Source organism: Crinia signifera, chromosome 7 (genome assembly GCF_055691185.1).
Source record: "Crinia signifera chromosome 7, ASM5569118v1, whole genome shotgun sequence".
Lineage (NCBI taxonomy): Eukaryota > Metazoa > Chordata > Amphibia > Anura > Myobatrachidae > Crinia > Crinia signifera.
Window position 1 is genome coordinate 32203935 of NC_139223.1, and position 25041 is coordinate 32228975.

General features: G+C 45.2%; 1 protein-coding gene across 1 annotated transcript in view; it reads left to right on the plus strand.

Annotated features, from left to right (window-relative positions):
• PKD1 (polycystin 1, transient receptor potential channel interacting) overlaps positions 1-18025 on the plus strand; it is a 102335-nt gene extending 84310 nt beyond the window's left edge. Inside the window, exons 25-45 of the mRNA XM_083152763.1 lie at positions 86-281; positions 362-532; positions 1270-1413; positions 1501-1711; positions 1934-2060; positions 2148-2264; positions 3209-3258; positions 3476-3678; positions 5754-5829; positions 5991-6109; positions 6392-6600; positions 7579-7773; positions 7867-8006; positions 8515-8636; positions 9198-9342; positions 9492-9617; positions 9712-9889; positions 9962-10249; positions 11317-11451; positions 11731-12045; positions 12164-18025. Of these exons, the coding sequence (XP_083008889.1) occupies positions 86-281; positions 362-532; positions 1270-1413; positions 1501-1711; positions 1934-2060; positions 2148-2264; positions 3209-3258; positions 3476-3678; positions 5754-5829; positions 5991-6109; positions 6392-6600; positions 7579-7773; positions 7867-8006; positions 8515-8636; positions 9198-9342; positions 9492-9617; positions 9712-9889; positions 9962-10249; positions 11317-11451; positions 11731-12045; positions 12164-12799 (3903 nt within the window). The 3' untranslated portion in view covers positions 12800-18025. The remainder of the gene's footprint in view (positions 1-85; positions 282-361; positions 533-1269; positions 1414-1500; positions 1712-1933; positions 2061-2147; positions 2265-3208; positions 3259-3475; positions 3679-5753; positions 5830-5990; positions 6110-6391; positions 6601-7578; positions 7774-7866; positions 8007-8514; positions 8637-9197; positions 9343-9491; positions 9618-9711; positions 9890-9961; positions 10250-11316; positions 11452-11730; positions 12046-12163) is intronic.
• The last annotated feature ends 7016 nt before the right edge of the window (positions 18026-25041 follow it).

Sequence of the window (25041 nt, forward strand, 5' to 3'; positions counted from 1 at the left end):
ATAATACATGCTGGTCACTGGGTGCTAGATGAGATGCTGGACACTGATTGCAGCAGAAAGTAACTGTACATTTCTATCTTTGCAGCCTCCTCCGCTTGGTATTAACTACATTGTCCTGCTGACCTGTGCCGTATGCTTCGCCACCTACTCTGTGGCCTCCATTATTGTCCACAAGCTGGACCTACTGGACGTGAACAAGGCTGGAGTTATTCCATTCTGCGGCAAGGCCGGATTCTTTAAGTACGAGGTCCTGGTGAAGACAGGATGGGGCCGGGGATCTGGTGAGAGGGAATACATAAATCTACCTTACCCGTAATACAGTAATGAACAGACAATGATTGTCCTCACTCCCCATTACCAGGTACCACAGCTCACGTCGGGATCAGTCTGTACGGCGTGGACAATAAAAGTGGCCACAGACACCTAGATGGGGAGAATACCTTCCGCAGAAACAGCGTGGACATCTTCCAGATTGCCACTGAGAAGAGCTTGGGGAACGTTTGGAAGATCCGCCTGTGGCACGACAACAAAGGTAGAGACAGGAGAGCGTTAACTGGGGACTATAGACACGTGCTGGTGGTCAGTCTATAAATGAGGAAAACATTTCTCCTCTATGTAATCAGTTGCTGGTCGAAACTCTGTATCTCCAATCAGGAATACACATTAGTGCCTCACTAATTCCTTATAGTCTATAAGTATTTGGTTGCGGGTTTTTGAAAATGACGATATATCGGTAAGTAAGAGGATTTAAAACAGCAATGTTTATTAGGGCAGATGTAGGGCGGTTTTAGTCATCAGAACAATTGCCGTTTTATTTGACTGCCAAGTCCACGCAGTGTCGTCACTTTCCAAAACTTGCCGCCAAGTACATTTGGCTCCATATAGGCTTGTTATATAACCTGTGTGATCCCTCTTTGGAAAACATGCTTCTGGCATTGAGAAGTAGGCTATGGGATCCACAGGTCTGGATGATATCTCTGCAACCAGCTCAAAGCCACATGCTGCCACCTGCTGGCAGATGTGGAAACTACTTGTTTTGTACTAGAGCTGTGATCATGAGTTTCTGTAAGCATCCTGGTCTTTAACACGTCCTGGTTTATAAGTTGCTGTGAATCTAAAACTCTGTGGTCTTCCCATACTGGGAGATGGAATTTGCTTTGCAGCCAGCAGAGGCATTGAGAGACTTGCTGGTGAACGGGGTTCGAGTCCCAAACCAGACAATGAGCGAAATTCTCCTGACTGTGAAATGTAATTGTCTGTTTGTGGCAGGTCTCAGCCCATCTTGGTATGTGCAGCACGTTATCATTCGAGATCTGCAGAGCAGTAAGAATTTCTTCTTCCTGGTCAACGACTGGCTGTCTGTGGGTCAGGAGGAGAGTGGGCGTCGGGTGGAGAAGGAGATCTTCGCTGCCAGTGAGTGTTCCTCGCTTTGTGCCTGGACCGTATGATCTCCTGGGCTGTGTCTGTGAGTCCATAGAAATGTTTTCCCTTCCCTTTCAGGTGAGACCGAGCTGAAGAGATTCACCCGCATCTTCATGGCGGAATTGCAGAGAGGCATATCAGAGAAGCATGTGTGGCTCTCCATGTGGGATCGTCCTCCTCGCAGCCGCTTCACCCGTGTCCAGAGGGCCACCTGCTGCGCAGTCCTTATATTTCTTTTCCTCTGCGCTAACGCTGTGTGGTACGGTGTGGTGGGAGATCGGAATTATGGGTGAGCGTGCTTATGTTTCTGCCTGCCGCATAAATGGTTTCACTTCCTTTTTATTTTATAGTAGAACAAAAATGTGAAACTATCAAGCAAAGCACACACTGAAACCAGATCTTTTTTTTTTTTGTGGTCTGAGTTGGAATTCAGTGACATTGCAAATATCTAAAGCCCACATTGCTATGCACGTTGTATAGAAGGCTAAGGCAAACCGTACCATTCTTTCAGGGGAGGAGCAGTGTCCCAGGTGGTCCCTCTCAGTGTAGACTCCGTGGCTGTCGGACTCGTGACCAGCATCTTGGTGTATCCCATCTACCTGTTTGTTCTCTTCTTGTTCAGACGTGCTCGAAGCAAGGTGACCGCACTGGGCTGGGTGATAATGGAGACACACTGCCATGACTGTTGTGCTGCAGACTGTAACCGTGTTATTGTTCCCCCACAGACTTGTGTCAGGCCCTCTCTCACATACTTTGACCAGCACTCTTTGGAAATTGATAATTACTTGGACACGATGATGATGGAGAGTTCCTTCATGACGTACACAGGAATCCATGGCGAGGTGAGGATGGAATATCTGTCCAAATAAATATTAACTTGTTGTTGATTTTTCTGGCAATCTTATAGCAGCCAGCAACATCCTTAAGACAACTTAAAAATACAGTTTGCCCTCCTGTAAGATTTACTTTCCTGGCAATCTCTAACAAAGTAGTCCAGCACATTTCCATACTAGATGTATTAAACTTCAGCACTTTTTTGATTAGAATTGGCTTTTCCTCTTTTGCCATTTTCATTTGGACTATTAGTGACTTACAATAAACTAATTGTTTGTCAGTGTTTATGTATGAGCGGCTCAGTGGGGACGAGGAACAAAGCACATCTACATGGATTTAACATTTTTGCTGCCATCTAGTGTCTATTTCGCTAACTCCCCTAAGAGCCACGTGCCTCTTTTCCACCAAGCCACTCCTACTTCTTTTTAAGCATATGTTTAGGTATTTATGTATGTGTGTTGTTTTCCTTTTTCAATGTATGTGTTAATTTAATGTATATATTTGCATTTTTTTCTGTATGTGTCTCTTCCTTTTTCAGTGTATATGTTTGTTTCTTTTTATGTATGTGTTTGTGTGCTTTATTATGTATATATGTTTGTGTTTCATATGTATATATCTATGTATGTTTCTTTTTTGTACGTGTGTGTTTCTTTTTTGTACATTTTTCTGTTTCTTTTTATGTATATTTGTGCATTTATTTTGATGTATTTATTTGCTTCTTTTATATGTACATTTGTGTTTCTTTTTATGTATATTTTTCTTTCTTTTTATGTATATATTTGTGTTTATTTTATGGATTTATTTGTTTCTTTTTATTTGTTTCTTTTATATGCACATTTTTTTCTTTTTATATATATATATATATATATATGTTTGTGTTTCTTTTATGTATATAGTTGTTTTTTTATATATATTTATTTTGTGTTTATATGTATATGTTTTGCATTCTCAGACATTTTATGACCAAACCAAAACAGAAATCCCTGTGGATGATACAAAGAGGTGAGTGATTTATCCCATCTGTATAACATTACATGATAATGATCAGTGTCACACATGGTTTTATTAGATACCGTAAGATATCTGCTAGTCGATATCCGGAGTTCTTTAATCTATCGTTTGCCTTAACGGTGTCCAATAAATATTAATTATAAGCAATCATTGGCATCAGCAACGTTAGAGATCACCATGCTTCTTCTGACCTTTGGCCTGTGTGCAGCTTTATCCAATGGAATGCCAATGAAGGGATGCTCAGCTGGCCAGACCTTCTCAGTGACCCGTCCATCATGGGAAACACTATTCAAAAGCTGGAGAGGCACCGATCCAGCTGCCACGGGCTAGATGCCAGCTCTCACCCCAGCGAGGACGACAGTGTGGTGCTAGGACTCCCTCAGTCGTTGCCTCAACAGTTCATTGCCTCAGGTAAGAGCATAATATCTATACAAGGTCTTAACCCTTTGCAGTCCAAATTTTTATGTTAATTTTTTTTTTTGCAATTCAAACAGTGGTTTAAATTAATTGTATTTTTTTTTTATTCAAAATGGTCTACATTGAATGTTGAACAATATTAATGTTCTTATTTTAAAGTGGCTTCACCATTAGCGCTAGGACTGTTGAGCCCAGGGCCGGACTGGCCATCTGGCACTTCTGGAAAATGCCAGAGGGCCGAGTTTGTGCAGCCAGTTAACAGCAGAAGATGCCTCTTGGGGACGTGGCTTGGCGGCCAACGGGAGCAGAGGGATTTTGCCTGAGCTTCTGCTTCTAGCGGCCTTTAATTCATTTTCAGACCCCTGGGAAGGATGAAAACCAGCCCCACTAGTGATCCCACTCCTGCTCCACTTACCACACCGGGAGGGGTAATTGACGCGGAGCCGGGAGCCAGGAGGGTACTTCTGTCATGTTGCGGCCTGCCTCCTTCCCTAAGCCGGGACCTAAATTTATAGATGAGGCCCGGCGCCCCACTCTGGAGAGTGTGCGGCATAGCTCATGGCCGCCTGACAGCTCCTGAGCTTTCCTCCACATTAAGCCAAGGTCTGGGGCGGACCAGTAGCTCCTGTCTGCCGCCTGACAGAAGAAGCAGGCGTCCACCGTCCGGGGCTACAGGCGCCGATGGCAGTCTGCCAGCTAGTGCTCCAGACGACCTGCAGCGGTTTACATCCCTGGTGCCTGTCACACCCCCAGATTCCACACACCCTTATATCGACCAGCGCCTGGAGTGACATGTGAAGCACAGGGGACAGGTGAGCAGTTTATTACATTACTGCACATCCCTACATATGTTTGACAAAGACCCTTCTCAAAGCCTAACAACAGCACTTAGAGGGAAAGTTAACCCACAGGGAGCCATTTTGTGTAATGGGCATTACGGTGTGCATCATTTTGTGTGATGGGCATTACGGTGTGCATCATTTTGTGTGATGGGCATTACGGTGTGCATAATTTTGTGTGATGGGCATTACGGTGTGCATCATTTTGTGTGATGGGCATTGCGGTGTGCATCATTTTGTGTGATGGGCATCATGGTGTGCAGCATTTTGTGTAATGGGCATTATGGTGTGTAGCATTTTGTGTAATGGGCATCACGGTGTGCAGCATTTTGTGTAATAGGCATCACGGCGTGCAGCATTTTGTGTAATGGGCATTATGGTGTGCAGCATTTTGTGTAATGGGCATCACGGTGTGCAGCATTTTGTGTAATGGGCATTATGGTGTGCAGCATTTTGTGTAATGGGCACTATGGTGTGCAGCATTTTGTGTAATGGGCATAATGGTGTGTAGCATTTTGTGTAATGGGCATTAAGGTGTGCAGCATTTTGTGTAATGGGCATCAGGGTGTGCAGCATTTTGTGTAATGGGCATTACGGTGTGCAGCATTTTGTGTAATGGGCATTATGGTGTGCAGCATTTTGTGTAATGGTCATTACTGTGTGCAGCATTTTGTGTAATGGGCATCACGGTGTGCAGCATTTTGTGTAATGGGCATTAAGGTGTGCAGCATTTTGTGTAATGGGCATCAGGGTGTGCAGCATTTTGTGTAATGGGCATTACGGTGTGCAGCATTTTGTGTAATGGGCATCAGGGTGTGCAGCATTTTGTGTAATGGTCATTACTGTGTGCAGCATTTTGTGTAATGGGCATTACAGTGTGTTCCATAATGTGTAATGCCTCCTTTTTGTGTTTTTTGTTGTTGCGATGAGGCCACGCCCCCTTTTCACAGCGCGGCTTTGTCGCACAAGGGTCCCGTCTGCTACAGGTGGGCCTGTGTGCTCAAAATGCCAGGGCCGATTTCTGGTCCCAGTCCGGCCCTGGTTGAGCCTGACTAGACATTTAACTTGAAAGGGTTAAAGAAGCCCTCAAGAAACCAGTCCGGTTATTTACTGTATAATTCTGTGGTCTCCATAAGAAGCTTTAACATATAACCGTGGATTTGTGGTAAATACCCTGCGATATTTCTAATTATTGTAGCGTGATCTGTTTCATTCTGACCTTTCATACAGATGGCGTCAGCAGCATGTCTCTTCCCCCAGAACTCAGGAGGATCTCCCAGACAGACACCGATCTCCTGTCCGACCTGTAAGTGGACACATGGGGTCACCTCGGTGATGCCGCCAGTACATGTACAGGGCTGTGTGCTGATTCGCTGCCTGGCCATCACACGTTACAGAACCTTTCTATAACTGTATATTATGTAGGATTGTTACTAAATTCTTTTATGCTGTTGGTGCTTTTGGCAGATCGAACCCTTTTGGAGACAAAACAGAAACCATAATGCTGGATAAACTGAATGAAAAAGGACAGGCCCTGACCGGGCCGCCTAGGGACGTCAGCAAATCCGTCAAGTCAACCAGGACAGGTGAGACGCACCGCACGTTAGACAGATTGCCCATCAATGACTAGAACCATTTAAGAAATTTACACTTAGGGGGGTTGATTCGTAAGGCTGAGAATTCGAAGCCTTGTGAGTCCACCAAACCCTGCCTTGCGAATGGTGGCTTGGCCGCCACCCATTCCTAGCGTGTATTCGCAGGCACTGGCTGCGAATGGCTGTTTTACATAAACACTACCTCATATGCACTGAATAAGTGACCAGTATGTATAGAGTAACCACTGTGGTGTTTTGTCTTTGCTCGGACAGTTATCACTGATGCCTTCCAGAGACGCAGGCCGATGCTGCCATCTTGGTGCACCCGGGTGGCTCACGCGCTCAGCTGCTTCCTGCTCCTTTGCTGTTTTGTGGTGTCGGTGTGGATTGGCGTGGGCTTCACCTCCAGCGTGGGTCTGATGTGGCTCATCTCAGGGATATTCAGCTTCCTCTGCTCCTTCTTTCTTCTGGAGCCATTGAAGGTGACTGAAGTCAGTGTGTGAGGGAATCGTAACTTCTCCACACAGCGCCTCACATCTGCCCCAGTCAAGTTACTGATCCCTGCAAGCAAGCAACTGGACAAAGCATGCTGTACTGCAGGGGGGCAGATGTAACCTGTGCAGAGAGGATTAGATTTGTTCAAACTGAAATCTAAATTAGAATATAAAATTAAAGATGTGCGGGCTACATGCCAAAGCAGCCATTTTTTTTACCTTGCACAGAAAAATATACGTGCATTTGCTTCCCTTGCATGACAACATGGCTTGTGTTTTTGCTTTACTTCCAAACTTGAATTAGCCTCTCAGTGCTCTGGTCCCACCCTGCTAACAGCAAACAGTCACTTCAGTTTTCTGTGTTCATTTGCAGTAATAATAATTACTATATATATATGTTCCCTATAGCCAGTGGCGTCAAGAGGGGGCGGGTACTTTTTTACCTGGGGATGGAGAGCTCCAGATCCCACTCCCACCTTCCCTGTTCCAGAGTGCCAGGCAGTGGGTAGAGAGATTACAGGCTGCAGCACAGCCTCTCTCCGCAGCTCAGCACACGCTGCTCAGTGCCGTGTGCTGATCTGAGGAGAGAGACAGCTGCAGCCTGTCATCTCTTTCACTCTCGACAATATTTTTTTCATGGGGAAGTGGCCATGCCCCCTCCCGGAGGCCCCGCCCTCTCCATTTTACCCGGACTGGCCGGCGTGCCTGCACCCATGCTTACAGCACTGCAGCTCCTTGAACCACAATGAAGCAGATTCTGTGGTGAGGCAGTTACAAGAACAGGTGCATTGTCAATCTTGGAAGTAGCCCAAGAGGAGCCTGGGAAGATGGGGTACCGTTAGGTGTAGTCTGAAGGGATGGGGGCTGGGGGACTTTGGATTGCACACCCTAGTTCCGAACATAATGTCCCCCCCACCCCCTTCCTGAGTTCACCTCTCACAGGGCTTTTGCATGTTCTATGTCCAGGTCCTGGCAGAAGCAGTGTACTTTGCTTTGGTGGTGAAGCGTTTGCACCCAGAGGAAGAGGACACTCTTGTGGAATGCCCACTGGTGGAACAGGTCTCTGAGAGGATCACCAAAGTACGACCCCCGCAGGGATTTGCTTTGTTCCAGGCCAGAGAGGAGGCACGCAAGGTGAAGCTGCTGCACAGGATGCTGAAGGTGAGTGACTGCTGCTTTCTGTAAGGCATCGGGCATCAGTCAGTCCAAGTTCTGAGCTTCTGACACGTGTGGTCTTGGCGTGTATTCCTACAGAACCTTGTGGTGTACATGCTGTTCTTTCTGGTAGTTCTCCTCACAAACTACGGTGACCCATCTGTCAACTCCAGTGCCTACCTGCTTCAGCGCTCCGTCAAGCAAGAGCTGGGGGGACAGAGATTCCTGCACATCAGAAGGTACCGTCCAGACATAATTATCCTACCTTAATTAAGGCTTTCTATTACTTGGATCAATGAACACATCAACAAGGCTAAACAAAATGAGTATCATGCCTATCATCACGAACTGGCGATATTGCAGAGCCACGAGGCTTACAAAATGTCCACCTCCCCTATGTCTCAGTGATGTTAGTAGATGGATAGACTATGTTTTCCTTATTATTGTATACGCTTACAAAATGTCCGCCTCACCACCCCCATGCCTCAGTGATGTTAGTAGATGGATAGGCTAGGCTTCCTTGGTTATTGTATATGCTCATAAAATGACTGCCTCCCGTATGCCTCGTGATGTTAGTAGATGGATAGGATACATTTCCATTGTTAGTGGTTAAGCTCACAAAATGGCTGCCACTTCTGTGTACAAGTAATGGGTGGGTACACATTAAAGTTATTTGCAAAATAGCAAAGAATTGGTGCTCATTGTCGCTTGGATAACATCTATCGCACCCATTGGTTTTTTTTATAGGTGTGAGGACTTTTGGGCCTGGACATCAGAAGTTTTGCTGCCATATTTAAATAACAACCAGCGCGGCAGCTACAGTAATTTGCTGGGGTCCGTTCGTTTACGCCAAGTTCGGGAAAATAAAGGTGCAGATTTCTTTCTATGCCCTAGACATGAATGCTTCATGTTGTATGTTTGTATGTTGTTTTTTATGATGATTTTTGTATGTTGTTATTTTAGCTTATTTGCCCTTATTTGAGATCGGGGACCTTATACCATACCTTTGTACCATTAATGGGGTGGGTTCCATTTACAATGTTTAAAAAAAAAAAAAATAGGACTTTAATTAATTGGTTGTTCATAGTCTTCATGTTTTGTATAGACTGGTTATTCCACCATTTTGATTTCACTTGGACGTAATGTGCATAGTTAAAATTACTATTCATTGAAAATGATATTCATCCAGTTTATAGATAGTGGTGATGTTGCCCTTATCAATCAATGATATTTTACTTTATCTTTATCTAGCACCTTCTAGAAGATTATAGAACTTCATTGCTTTTTATAGACAAAATCTCCACTTCTGTAAACCTTAGTAAATATACACCCGTGGGTAGATCTGTAATGATATTTCTCTGACCCCAAATATCTGTGTCTGAAACTACCGAATAAAAACCGTGGTTGACCTGCGCTGTATCTCTCACTAGCATGTGGCCTCCCCTCGCTCACCATCCGGGGGATCTGTGCGGAGGAGTCTGTGGTCTTTGACGATGCAGACTATGGAGTTGGTTGGATAAGCAGCCCTGTCTCCTCTTCCCAGGCATGGTTGCATTGCCCTCCCAATAGTACAAGGTAGGCAGCACTATGTGACTCTTCCTCACATATAAAATTTGGGATGTCTGCACCTTATTTAAACAGCTTCTGAGCATCTTACGGCAGCGCGGCCATAAGTTCCCAGCCTACCACCTTTAGTCAACGTCCTGTCCATGGTTTGCTTGTAGGGCCTGGTACTGGGGATCTCTGGCCTTCTATGACAGCTCTGGATACGTTCAACAACTGGGTTCTAGTCTGGAGGAAAATGAGGCCATCTTGAGGAACCTCCAACAAGATCACTGGATCGACACCCTGTAAGCTGTCTTCTTCTTCATCTCTGTTTCTGTTGCCAAGTTTAAGTATTTCCTAAATAGTGCAGCGGTAATCAGACTGCCTTTGCCCCTGCAGGACACGGGCGCTGTTTGTAGAGTTCTCGCTGTACAGCCCCGGTGTTGACCTGTACTCTTCTGTTACGCTGCTACTGGAATTCCCCCTGGCCGGTAGAATGCTGCCATCTGTGGAGATCCGAGCCTTTCCCCTACTGCGGTTGAGCAGCGGTAACCAGCTCCTCCTCCTCATCATGATGGTGAGTCTAGTGTGTGTAGACACCCTCTGGGCTGGTATGTGTCATGTCTGATCTCGTGTCCTCTGTTTCCAGGTCTTCCTGATGATGTTCGTTGTGTATTTCGTGCTGGCGGAGTGCCTGGCCATCAGGAAGGAGGGGCTGCTTTACTTCAACCACTTCTGGAACTATGTCCAGTGGTTGATGACTGTGCTTGCAGTCTGCACCGTGGTCGTCTACCTCAGCCGAGGCAGTCTTGCTGACCAGCTTTGGAACACTTACATGAATGATAAAGGTGCCTTTATCAACCTGCACCACGTGGCCTTTTTGGGTAACGCCTTCCACGGTCTCTCTGCATCCCTGCTCTTCCTCCTTACTGTCAAGGTAAGTTAACTGCAATGATAGCCCTCCATAGAGATGCCCTGCTCTGTCCAAACTTGCATTTTTATATACAGGTTGAGTATCCCGTATCCAAAATGCTCGGGACCAGGAGAATTTTGGATAACGGATTATTCCGTATTTCGGAATATTTTAATATTTCAATGATGTATTTTGAAGTATCTTGCATTTATGCTGTATAAACACATAATATACACACAAATATATTTTATTACCACATAAAATACACACAAACATATTTTAATTGTTCAAAAAACAAGGTTTCAAAACGTGAAACAAAATGTGTGTACTATCTCAGCACTGAATTTGAATGCCAAGCAATCATTGTCTTGCACATATATAGTGCCAGTTACATATCATGTCCCCAGTGATGCTGTTACATATGTCCCCAGTGAGTTTTTAGCAAAAAATTTTTTTTTTTTCACTTTCTGGAATGTCCGTATTTCGGAATAATTTGGATAACGGATATTCGGATACGGGATACTCGACCTGTACTACTTCTCTATCGCTTATTATATATACATTTGCTATGCCTATTGGAAGGAGGTGTGGCATAAGGGAGGAGTCATTGCATTATTATGCTAATTAGATAAATAATATGCAGAATGTCATGCTCCTCCCTCCCAATGTGGGGGCAAGAACTATGCACATAGAGCCCTGTGTTCCCTGTGCCAAAAACAGCATTTCCGCATTAGTGTTGCCATGGAAATCGGGACTCAAACTGGTCCAGAGGAGTTGATTCAGCTCTCCTATGGAGCTAGGCATTTGCAGATGCCTGATCCCAGTTTTCTGTGACCGCAGAGATGACCGATCAGAGCACAGCCCGAATCTCCTCCTTCCAAGAAGCCAAAAAAAAGTTTAATAAAGGTTGAAAAATCAAATGAATGGAAACATGTCTAAAGTACAAGTAAAATGATAGAACCTTCTATGAATAAATACTTCCCTGAGTTTCTAAACAACTGCCTGTGGGTACTATGGCTGAATAAAATGATGTTCTGTGAATTCCGTCCAATCATTTTAGTTTCCCATTATCCCCATTGTGTTTCCTGCAGGCTGCACAACAGCTGCGCTTTATCAGAGAGTGGTCAGTGTTTGGGAAGACGCTGAGCATGTGTGTGACGGATCTGTGCGCTGCATCTGGGGCAGTACTGGGGCTCCTGCTGGTCTATGCTCAGCTGGGCTTTTTGGTAAGTAACACTATTAGAACCTACTTGCGCCATCTAGAAGTGGAGGGTGACAAGAAATGTGAGGAGTTGCCTAGGAAACCTCGTACCGGAATGGCCATCTGCGTACCCAGTCACGGGTGGGGTGATTCACGCTGAAATGCTTTATCGGTAGTCTATATTGATGCCTGGCATGATTACGTAATGATACAACCTCACTTAATGCAGTATGCCTCGTATTTCAGTAGTATGATACTTACAGTATGTTTAATACGCTTTTTTTCTTTATATGTTCCCGTCCAGCTTTTTTCCACGTCCTGGGAGAGATATCACAGCTTTGGCTCCAGCATCCTATCTCTGTTCTTTGTGTCTCGTGGCGCCATTAGTCTGAAAGCCCCGTCCCAGTACTCCTCCTATGTGCACCACCTCTACTTCATGAGCTACCTGTTCCTGGAGGTTTGGATAATGATGAGGTTCTTTGCAGCCATGTTAATAAAGAGTTACCATCAGGTGCGGCTGGACATGTTCCGACCGGCATTTGAGCCCCAGGATTACGAGATGGTGGAGCTGTTTCTCAGGAGGCTTCGGATATGGATAGGAGTCAGCAAAGTCAAAGAGGTAATTAATACTATTAGTAAATGAGTTACCAATGCTCAGTTTGTATATAACTACAGAGGAAGATGTATTATTAGTTCAGATCTCGTCACTTTTTCTTTTCTTTCCCTTCCCTGTCCAGTTCCGGCACAAGGTGCGATTTGAAGGTATGGAGCCCCTTCCTTCACGTTCCTCTAGTGACTCCAAGTCACTGCGAGGCTCCACCCCAAGTGCAGCTTCAGACACCTCTTCCTCCTCCTCCTTCTCCACCATCTCCAGCCAGTTGGACACTCTGAGCGCTGGGAGCACCAGGGAGAGAGCAGAGGTGGAAGCCAATATTCAGCGATTGCTGCCTGTTCTGGAAACCTTGCTGTCACAGTTTGACATAGTCAACCACGCCACGGAGGAAGTTTATCAAATCGAACGCAGCCTAGAAGATGTGCAGACAAGGGTCACCAAGAGCAGGCGGCAACACGGGAATAGTCCAAGCACGAGACCCCTTCGCCAAGTAACTCAGGGGCTCCACCAGAGTTCCATCCCATCACACGGCAGACGTTCTAAATCTGCGTCTCAGAACCGGCTGGCCAAGAGCTCTTCACACACTCTGCGGCCTTCCACAGTATCTCAGGTATTAGTAGAGAGCACTTCAGCAAGCAAGGTCATTACTGTGGACAAGGTGGTGGCAGAAGAGCCTGCCCTCATCCCTATGCAACTATCACAGAGCAAAAGGAGGAAGTCAGTCCGGTCCCACAACAGAGTTCATCCCAGCGTTAGTTAGCAATCAGGGTCTGTGTGGATCTACAATTCACGGTCTCCTCTAAATTGGTGAGCGCTCAAGGAGGCTCTGTTTGCACCTCTCGAGAAGTATTATGATAATCTTCAAGTATATCTCCGGGTATTGTTTCTGCTATCTGGAAATCTCTTGGGATCCATTGCGTACTTATGAATAGCTCTCTTGGCATGTGTGCCTGTTGATGGGCGGTTGTGCCATGGAACCATTTCCTTTTTGTTGGTGTTTCCAAGCTACGGCAACGAACAACAGTTCATTCTGGACTCTGTCTTGGTTCTAAAGCTCTGGGGCCCTGGTGGCTCCTTACGTTTTAGCCACGTCACTCAGTAGGTACTAGTTGGTTTGAAAGCTTTACATATATAAGCCCTGGTGGCTTATACCGAATCTGTGTCCTAGTGCCCCGGTGGTTCTAGGTTTATCGTTGTATAATGAGCCCTGGTGGCTCGCACTCTGATTTATAGACAGCTGGCTGTCTCGGAAACCTGTCCTATTGACGATCACTACAGAGATTGGAGCTGGGAAACACTGAGTTACAAGGAGCTGCTAATAGTGTTTGGAAGGACACCAGGGAAGTAATTGGCAAGGCCGAAGAAGTATTTTGGTGTCCAGTCATCTTCAGGAGAAGCTCCTTGCAACAAATTAATGGTGCTTTGAAAGGATGTGCTGGTCATTCCTGAGGGGTATTACAGCAGTCCTTGCTTCCTTTTAGTACTGTGGAGATGTAATACCCCCATTGTGTGTTGCCAGGAACAAAGGGAAGTGAAACCTACTTGGCTGGGATTAACCATGATCTTGGAACGTGAGGTATGAAATAGCCCTCACTATGCACTTAGGGAACTTAAACATTTTTGAGGTGGAAGCATGTTTATAGATGGACTTGTAATGTGGGTAGATTGTCAAATGGCTGCATTGTACTATGGTTTGCATCTGAGTTTACATGACATATCTTCAACCTCTTAAGTTATGAAGCTCAAACAATATGTACAGAAGAACTATCAACGTTCCTTTGGCATGAATAATTTAGTGCTTAGATTAGTACTGTACATATGGGTGAAGGAACTTGGTAGAAGTATGGGAATAGCAGAATGGATGATGGTAGGTGTTACCAAATGGAACTTCCAGCTGTCTGAGTATATTATAAGGTGGGAATACTACTTATTACTTAAAATGGTTGCTGTAGTATATGCATCAGAGGCAGCCATGTTGTGGCCTGAAGCTGTATTAATGATAAAACAGCCTATGAACGCGCTAAGAACCAGTAACCGCTCTTAGACACAAGCCACGCTACTTTTTGCCTAACGAACAAATAGGCTTTACTTTCATGACTATTACTTCAGGCCACAAAATGGATGCCTCTATGTCTGACGGTGTTAGGTTTAACAACCATTTTCCTTTTTGAAGATACAACCCGTGAGCGGACTAGACTGTCTTTTGCTGCTTTTTTCAGCATGTCATTTTCAATTAGATGCTAATGGAAGCCATGGCGCCCACAGTTAATATGGAGGTTACGTTAATGAAGTGCCTTATAGTATCCTTCTAGGGATGTGGCATAGTTTTCTATTTCTGAATGTAAATATGTTACCACCTATGTTAGTTTTTATTTTTGGATTCCGCAGATTGCATGGAGCGCCACGCACTTTAATAACTACTTTGCCCACTTCTTACTAGGCCAGAAGCATACAATAGTAACAAGTACAACCATTTTCTGAGGTAATTCTATTAGCCCGATGCCTCCCACTTCCCAAAACCATCACTCTGTTTTTGGAGTTTAGCTGAGTGAAGTGAGTCAGCCATTTTCCTAGCAGACTAAAGGGATTACATACTTGTTGATACTGCATTATAGCACTTAAAGTTGGCTGCACTTAATTCAAACAGTTTGCATTGTAAGGCCAGGTAGAAAGAAGGATGTTTTTATTTTATTAGCAAATAAATTCCTTTATTATCCTATGTTTGCAGGGGGTGGTTGGCATAGGGCTCGCTGGGGTTCAGTTTTTCACGGCTGGAGGGTGAATAATTTAGAAACCACATTTTACCTCAACCACACAACCAAACTGCTTTCATAGCCATTTTAAAAGCTTAAATCCACGTCAAAGTCAAGGGATAAATGACATTTTGGGTTAGGTAACATTGTGGAACAAAACCGTTTCTGAATTAGGCCGCCTTGCGTTGCAAAGAACTTTCCGGGTCCTTCTGTCATCCACTCCTATGAATGAAAAATCTATTGTATGGTCAATTCTCACAACAGTGAGATGGTTTGAATTTTTACACCGCTCTCTAAAATTTCTGTTTTTGCAAACCTGTGGGGCAAATTCACACACAGGTACAGGTAACCCCCCCCCTTCTTTTCTAAAAAAAAAAAAAAATAATATGTATATTTTTGTAATATTTGCTATATTTTCATAGCGTTGTAATCAATGATGCAATCGTGCAGATAAAGGTACGGAGCACTATTATCATTAGAGGTATTTAAATTATGTATTTTGTGCTCTTGTCTGTATTTATATGTATTATATCTGAATATGGAATCTGCATATTGGCTTAAAATGTGTAGCCTGTAAAAGCATTGCATTAGGGCAGAGATGGCCAAACCGGTCCCCGAGATCTACCAACGGGTCCACGTTTTCCAGATCACCTAGCTGGTGCACAGGTGTAGTCGTTACTAACTGTCACATTGTCAAACCTGCTGCATTCATTCCTACTATAGATCCACAGGTTGCCTGAAAAACATTGACTGTTGGTAGATCTTGAGGACAGGTTTGGCCACCCCTGCATTAGGGGAACTGGCTCCTCCTGTCTCATGTCCACTTATGTAGAGAAGTCTTGACAAACTCAAGGCAGCCATTTTGTGGGTGGATCGCTGTCCATAGGAACTAGTGACATAAGGCTTCAGTGATGCCACTACTTCTTAGTAAAATGGATGACTGTATGTTCCACTCACAATATGGCCAGCAACACTATTTGCCTCAGTTGTAATATAGCCTTTTGTACAGTGTTAACGTAAGCGCAAAGCTAACATTGAGCAGTCTTCCTTACATCTCTACATGATCAATGCGGAAGACAATATTAGGGTATCTACATCTGTTCAAGAGAATGGTATTAGGGGGAGATTTATCAAATCTTGGAGAAAGACCAAGTCCTACGTGTTAATTTTTGCTTCTACTAAAGCTGGGTATTCACTAGAGCAATCTGGGCCCGATATGTTGTTTCTGGACATTTCGCCTGGATCGTTTGGCATGTAACAGTTGTTGGTTTCCGCAGCCGCAATGTCTTCTGGGTGGCCACACCCATTGTTCCCATGACGAGTGTGTATGCACTTGCTGATGCAGGGTCCCCCTGCCCACGATTACATACATCTATCGTGTACCCAGCTTGAGGGCCAGATTCTCTAAGCTTCAAAAGTGATAAAAAGAGAGTGATAAACAGCCAGCCAATCAACTCCTGCCTGACATTTTTCAAACACAGTCTATGACATGGCAGGTAGGAGCTGATTGGCTGGCTGTTTATCCCTCTCCATTTGATCACTTTTGAAGCTTAGAGAATCTGGCTCTAGGTTAGAAACCGATTGGCTGGTACTTTTCTCTCTCCAAGATTGATAAATCTCTTACAGAGTCTCCTGTTACTGGATTAGTTATTACAAATTAGACAAGTCCCTGGCAAAATGGTTAATTGATTAACAACCCCCCTCCCCAGATGATTAAACCTTTCTCCTGGCTGGGACCCAGGAAATGCAAGGGTAGGGTACTTCTAGATGACACTAGTACAACTACAATTTGGGTGGCCGCCCGTTACCATGGGACCGATCTCGAGACTTAGGGGGATTTTTGCGCCATATAACCCAATAAAGACTGAAATTTCCTTCAACGATTTATGGAATAGACAGGAGGAAGCTGTAGTTTTAATAATGCAAAGTCCATATAAACATTTCTGAGCTGCTTATTTAATATATTTTAGATATTGATGTTGTTTATTTCTGGATGTTTCCCAGTTACTATCAATTTCCTTCTATTCAGATCAGTTGCAACAGTAATAATGCAATTACATGTTTGGGGTGGGTGGGTGGGTGGGGGGTGATGGTGGGACGGCAGGGCCCCAGTATATTAGCCAGACAATATTTTCTGACAGGAAATCACACATTGCTGTGACTATTTCTGTTTATTGGCTTAGGTCCTGCCTATAGGTGAGCTCTGCGACCAGCAAAGTAATAGAATAATAAATAGAAGATTTAATATACAAATGGAAAACCCCCTAATATTCTGTCACTGCTCCGCAGCTGGCTGGCATGGTAGCAGAGCATTGATCACAGTTATTGGCACTTTGTTGATAGAAGAGGGGCGGATTTATTAAGTTTGGCGAAGTGATAAAGTTGAAGGTGATAACGCACCAGCCAGTCAGCTCCTAACTAACATGTTACAGTCTGGGTTTGAAAAACTACAGAAGCTGATTGGCTGGCTTGTTATCGCTTCCTCAGGCTTAATACAGCCGCCCTATAAGCTGAAAAGAAGCCGCACCAGTTCTCTGGAAAGGAGATTAAACTTCTTGTTTTGGATTTTTATTAATGAGCCAAGCTTATAAAGTGAGATTTCCATAAATAATGCAAAATGCCTCCCACCCCCCCCCCCACCCCACCCCACCCCAACAATGCAATAATAATAGTCCAGACTGATAGATGTTAACATTCCAATACAACGCCTGTCCCTGTAAGCAGGCCCTCCAATATCATTACCAGGGAACCAAACATTCTTCAAGTTTACAAGTATGAATTAGCAATTAGGCTGTGTAAGAGACAAAGGCCGCTAACATGGTGGCTGCATTTCCACTCACCTGCCAGCAGTAAGTCACCACGCTGTGTGCAGGAGCAGAGACTGTATGCTTCGCTCTCCTTTGTATGGTCCGTTATATGTTAGAGATTATTTATTGCCTGGGAGGTAAAAGACCTTTCTTTCTGTTGTCTGCATGCAGTGGCGGCAGCCATTTTGTGTATGCTGAAGCAGTAAATGAAGATATTGCAGCCTATCAATTCTCTTGGGTGTAGTGACCTCACTGCCCCCTAGTGAACAGATAGGTTCTGTGTTGGCTCATTGCTGTATGCAGGTAGTGGCACAGAGCGGTCTGATTGGCCCGGCGGCATTCATCACTATTGCCTTATGTTTGTAAAAATGCTCAAAAAGCAACTTGCAAGACAAAGTCACTGAATAAAAATGACTGCATATTTTATCGGCTGTGTGCTTTTTTCTTCTCTGCAAGGGGAAACCCCTCATCTACAAAGTCTAGTAGGGGAACACATTGCTCTGGGGAGGGAAGAGACACGTGGCCCTGGGGAGGAGGAGGGGTGTGAGGAGACCCATGGCCCTGGGGAGGAGGAGGGGTGTGAGGAGACCCGTGGCCCTTGGGAGGGGTGTGAGGAGACCCGTGGCCCTTGGGAGGGGTGTGAGGAGACCCATGGCCCTTGGAAAGGGGTGTGAGGAGACCCGTGGCCCTTGGGAGGGGTGTGAGGAGACCCATGGCCCTTGGGAGGGGTGTGAGGAGTCACGTGGCCCTTGGGAGGGGTGTGAGGAGTCACGTGGCCCTTGGGAGGGGTGTGAGGAGTCACGTGGCCCTTGGGAGGGGTGTGAGGAGTCACGTGGCCCTTGGGAGGGGTGTGAGGAGTCACGTGGCCCTTGGGAGGGGTGTAGGAGGCACGTGGCCCTTGGGAGGGGTGTAGGAGGCACGTGGCCCTTGGGAGGGGTGTAGGAGGCACAGGTTGTTCTGGGAAACCTTTTTTATATTAAAGCAATGGATAAATGAATAGAATGAAGACAATGAACATAAAACAATATAATAAAGCCACATTCATAGTTAAGAAAGCTCAACATAAATAATTACAATGGACTGTTACCATATGGTCCCACAGATAGGCCCACAAGAATGACCAGATCAGCAAGTATAAGAATTGCGGTGAACTTGGTAGGCTTGGTTCTCTCACACCTTCTCCCGCCATGATCAAACAGAGATTGGAGGATCACCCTCAACCATGCGTAGGAGATACCAAGAGATATTACACAAAGGGGGAAATTTAATAAGCAAAATACGCCTAAAATAGACATATTCGTATAACTAAATACACCTATTTTAGGCGTATTCGTATTTCCTGCTTTTAGTATGCCGAAAATACGCCTATTCGTATTTACAAATGCAAATGCCATGGAAAGAATACGACTAGGAGTCATCATTCATTCGAATTGTGATTCCTAATTTACTAAACGGCCGTATGCAATATATTCAGACAGTATCCTGTTTATAAATATATATATACATCTAACCCAATGCAGGCTGATCACCATTTTTTTCACATACAATTCTATGCTGCCTTCATCTGTAACATCTGATGGAGAGTAACTACCTGGCTCCTCCTCCTCCACCACCAAGTAGCAGACTGTGGCTAATGACACTACACACTCTTTGTATATCTTCCATATCGCCGGTGCAATGCCACCTACCATTGCTAATAAGCCTGAAGTTGGCCATGCAGGTGTTTTGAGATTGTATAGACCAGCCTGGAGAGTGGTTGGGCAGGAGAACATACACCTTCCCTGATTACATGTCCATGTCCTGAATTGTCACGCTTTCTGCTTGTTCTGATCTCCTACAAGCCTCATGCAATTTCGAGAACGGATTCCCGTAACCACATCTGGTAGGAGGCCATTCACAACAGCCATATCCGGAACCTCATTGCCAACTGCCTCTCTAAAGTGCAACTATCATTGACTGGCAGTGTGTCCCTAGAACACAGCAGGTGGATGTTTACCATAGTGATTGAGGCCACTGAATCTGTTCTTACAAAAGGTCCCACATGGACCAGCTGCAGGTGGTGACATTTGTGATGGTGGCCTTTTTCCATACATAAGGGACAATACAAAAAACTTACATTCCATTAATCTGAACGGTCTGGGGAGTGTCAATACAATCCTGGAGTCTAGCCTGCGCGGCCAGTGGTGGGTAGCTAAAACAAACTGGCCCTGCTTGTAGCGTCCAGGAGTCAAAGAAGGTTTACCAACTAATGAGCCGTCGTTGGTACCAAATGTATCTTCTAATTACTGAACTAGTTATTCGGTGACAGAACGGCCAACTAAAGGCTCATGGGAGGCAGGTAAACCTGGCTTATTGCGGCAGCCGGGAGAGACATTACTACCAACACAGTGAAAGCTTAGTATTAAAAAAGTTTAGTCAAGAAAGTAAAACACTGGGAGTTTCCACATAAACCTCTCCAATCAATGCAGAAAAAAATTGTTAAAAATTTTAAGTGGCACAAACGGTCAATATAAAGCATGGCGTGGGTGTCAGGACAGGGTAAGCCAACTCTAAGCTTCAAAATGGAGAAATTAGGGTCCTGATTGTGAGGTGCACAATCTCAGATGCCTTTCTGGCGAATAAAGTGTCTCTGGCGGTAACTGGGAGGTGGTTAAGCCGACACAGGGACATCGCCCATCTTCTGTCTCTTAAGAGGCTGCAGACTCAAACAGAGAACTGCTCACACCGAAAGCCATTCTCTGATATAATATGCTCCTGGAATACAACTGAAGCAATTACGCATGGTGCGTCTGATGGAAGAATATGAAAACACACCAGGTACAGACACGGACTGTAGACCTCAATCACTGCACAGTCATCCGCACAGGTGTGCGACTGGGAAGGTTATGTCGTATTTGCATAAAGAAGCAAAAAAAAAAAAAAAAATTGTGAGAGACTACCAGCCAATCAGCTTCTACATGTTACAGGCTGTGTTAGAAAATGGAGAAAGATCGTGTACCAACTAACAGCTTCTGCCATCTTTCACTGTCCAAGCAATGATAATCCCCTAAACGTTTTATTATAATTAGTGCATCTCCTTAAAAACAACTTCTGCTCTCCTTTCTTTCATCATATAAGGACCCCAACAGCAGAGCTGTAGCGCACTACACACACAGATGTTAACACACATCCCAAGACTCTTCAGCTCAAGGGGACTGCTAAAGGGTTTTCAGTCAGCAATGACTGTAGCAAAACTATGAAATGAGTAGAAAGATCGGTCCTAGTTCGTCAGCCTCTTCATTCTTTTTTCTTGGCGCCCCACTCACAGCTGCATCCGATGCTTCCAATGTCTTTGGGAGTTATGCCACTGCCATGGAAGCATCCACCTGGTGAGCCGAAATACTGTGAGCAAGTGGCAGTAGATTGTAAAAGACGTTCAGGCATGTGTACAAGATGGCTTCCTCAGTAGGGTGGGGCTGGGAATACTGCATTACTTGGAGGCCTCTGTGCTGAGGTAAAAACAAGAGTTATGGTAACGTTCTTTCTTCGAGGTTCATGGTACCCACATGGTGACATTGGGGTTGTGGGTGGTTCAGAAGACCGTGGCACCAATCAGCAAAGCTTTCAGGTTTCCCAGGATGCACAGCTCCTCTCCAATATAATCCCGCCTCCATGCCTAGCTCATCAGTTTATTAGCCAGCCAATAGCAGGAAGTGGAGAAGGCAGAAGATAGAAAAGGACATGCCAGTGCACTCACACATACATAGAGTGAAGGCAGACCTGACTAAGGTCATGGAAGTCACAATTTGTGTATCACAAAGGAGTACCTCAGGTTTAATTAAGGGTGGGTGCCCTGTGGGTACCATGAACCTCGAAGAAAGAGTTAACCTAAGGTAGATCTACGATCACTTCTGTTTTCTTCGGGTTTCATGGTCCCACAGGGTGACATTGGGGATGTTCAAAAGCAGTACTTAAGGGAGGGTACCCGCCTGAGGTGTCAGAAGGACCCGACGACCAAAGGAAGCATCCAGGGAGGCGAACATGTCAAATGCATAGAACTTTGTAAAGGTATGAACAGATGACCACGTTGCAGAGAGATCTCTATGTCAGTTAGTCTAGACAAGAACCCAGGTGCCACATCTGACTTGATGGAGTGAGTGAGGACTTCTCCCAATTGAGGAGCCAACCGTGTTTTTGGAGAACAGCAATCGTTGTTTGTAAATGTGCTAATAGCAGTACCGGTGACTTTGGTACAAGGAGCAAATCGTCCAGGTAGGGAAATACTCTGATCCCCTGGAGATACAGATATGCCACCATTACCTTGGTGTTACACCCAAGGGGCAGTGGCCAAGCCAAATGGAAGGGCTTGGAATTGAAAATGGCGGGACAGAATCGCAAACTGGCGAAATCTGGTATGAAGGAAGTATGGGTACATGTAGATATGCATCCAGTACATCCAGGGAGACCATGTAATCCCCCAGTTCTAATGCTAGAACTATTGTCCTCAGGGTTTCCATGCAGAATTTTGTCACCCTGACAAATTTGTTGCGTGCCTTCAAATTTAGTATGGGCCTATAAGTCCCGTTTGGTTTTGGGACTAGAAACAGGGTGGAGTAAAAACCTATCCCTCGCTGGTGTTGAGGGACTGGTAGAATAACCTGAGTCTGCAACAGGGAGGACAATATTTGCAATAATTGTTCCACTTTTTGCAGATTGTGAGGGAGGCCTGTACAAAAGAAGTGTGTGTGTGTGTGTGTGTTCTTTTGAACAAAATGGAGCATCCCCTTGACACGACTAACACAGTTGTATGAATTGTAGAAGCCTGCCCCTGGGGGAGGCCCGCCCCATCATGCTGCAGGTATATCTGGCTTGACTGGGGGTTGTCTAGTGGCCCAGGCTTGTTTGGCCTGGCAGTGGTTGAGGTGCGAGGAAATGATTGACCTCTCGCTTTACCTTGGGGACGAAAGGACTGAAAAGGTGTAGTTTTCGGTCTCTGAGGGAAGGCATGCAGTCTTAGCCGCTGCCAGCGAGGCTACAATTTTATTGAACTCTTCCATAAACAAAACATCTCCCTTAAAGGGTAGAATTTCTAGACTCTAGGTCAGCCTTCCAGGGCCGTAGCCACAGGATATGACATGCCAATACAGAGTTTGCAGATGTCTGATGCTGGAGTCCTTGCAGCAAAGGCAATGCCTGGCAGAATAGTCTCTGCGGCCCAGGTCGCAGCCACAGTAGGTCTTTGGACCGCACCTGTGAGATAAAAGATGGCTTTAAGAGAGTGCTCTAAGTGCCTACTGCAGTGGTTCCCAAACTGTGCGCCTAGGCTCCCTGGGGTGCCTTGGGTTGGTCATCCAGGACCAATTCAAATTATTTATGATCAATTATTTCTGGACAAAACCAGTGCTGGTGGCTACCAATCATAAAATGTGTACAATCAGAACCAAATCCTGCCCTTTACCACATAACTGAACCTAAGAAGCACATATAAACACAATCTACTTCATTTGATATATATTTTTTGGGGCCTAGGGGTGCCGTGGAAAAATTCTGATACTCTAGGGTGCCGTGATTGGAAAAAGATTGGGGACCCCTGGCCTACTGTATCTGCAGGATCATTTACAGAAGATCCTGTGGTAACAGGGAGGACAGATGGTTTAACAAGTTGTGTAACATGGGAAGACACACTAGAATGATTTTTTTGTCCGATATATCAGGCGATTTTTATAGATAATATATCGGTCGGAAATCGGACAAAAAATCGTTCTAGTGTGTGGGGGCCTTTACATTTGAGCAAGGGAGACTCTGTCCGAAAACGCCCCCGTTTAGCAGTTATGTTGATAACAGACAAACAAGGTGTAGCCTAAATAGGAAAACCTAGAGTGATAACACAGCAGTAAGTGACCAAAGAGGATAAACCTCTAAAAGGTGCCCACACACTAGAACGATTTTTTTGGCCGATTTTCGATAAAATCAGCTGCTATATCATCCAATGTTTCCCGATAATCGGCCGATATTGGTCCTATGCGTGCTCCCTTGGATCTTTTGCTAAATCTTCTGATCTTTCATGCAGCATGTAAGATCAGAAGATTTAACAAAAGATCCATAGGAACGCACATGGGATCTTAAGAGAAATCTTTGGTAACGATGTGCGTGTGCCTGAAAAAACAGACTAGCACAAGTCACATATACAGAATAATAGCTGGGACAAATCTACTGGATGCCACTGCATCCCTATCAACCACTAAGCCCCAAAGAACCAGTGGGATTTGGGTGCCCGTAAAAGCATTCACAGTTTGTGGACGGTTTTACAGGGGAGACTGTACTCGCACTCCAGGAGACTTGCTGCTGCATGCTGAGTCTGGCTGCAAGTGTCTCTGAGAGAAGATCAGGGTTTTCAATCACCTAGAGCTGGGGTAGCCAACCCTAGTCCTTGAGAGCTACCAACAGTGCATGTTTTGCAGGTCTCCTCAGAATCACAAGTGAGCTAATTAGCTCCATCTGTGTATCTTATAAAATGTGTCAGTGATTAATAAGTGCAGCTGTGCAGCAGCTAGGTTGTCTGGAAAATGTGAACTGTTGGTAGCTCTCGAGGGCTAGGGTTGGCTACCACTGACCTAGAGCATGGGTCCTCAAACTTGGGATAGTCATATTGATATCCTTACAAAGCAATAAGGATCAAATATGGTTTGAGGTAACATGTTTAAAAAAGGGGCAGACTAGATGGGCCAAGTGGTTCTTATCTGCCATCACATTCTATGTTTCTATGCAAAATGAGTGATTACACCGAGCCTATGCTCAATGCCCTGGTGGTCTAGTGGAGTCCCTGCCGCAAGCAGCAGTTTTCACGCTAGCTGCTGCGGCCCGTCTCCCTGGCGCACAGCAGGACAGCGATGTAGTGCTCTCACAGAGAGCCTTACCTGTCCCTGTGCTCCGACCACGCTGTCTGAGGTTACCGGTGTCCGGCGGTGCTAGGCGTCGGCCTCCACCTCGCCGCACACACCTCTTGACCAGGGTGGTGGGGGAGTTTCGGCGCTGGCAAAGAGATGGAGCCGCCACGCTGTAGTCAGTGTGACTGACGGTGCAGGCAGCCCAGCAGCGGTAACGCTGCACAGTGTAAAACAAAAAAAACAGCTTCTTTGGGATTGCCTAAAGGTGCCCCATACATGTTACAATTATTGTATACAATATCGCATCTCATCTCGGTTTTGTGATGAGATCTCGTACAAAAAGTAGGTGCTGCACATACCTTTTGTACGAGATCTCCTCTCATAACTGAGATGTGATAGTGTATACAATAATTGTAACGTGTATGGGCACCTTGAGGCAATCCCTGCTGAAAAAAAAAGGTGCCCCAGCTTCCTGAAGGCACCAACAAAAAACGGATGAGTTAGGCATGGAGGCGGGGTTATATGGGAGAGGAGCTATGCATCCTGGGAAACCTGAAAGCTTTGCTGATTGGTGCC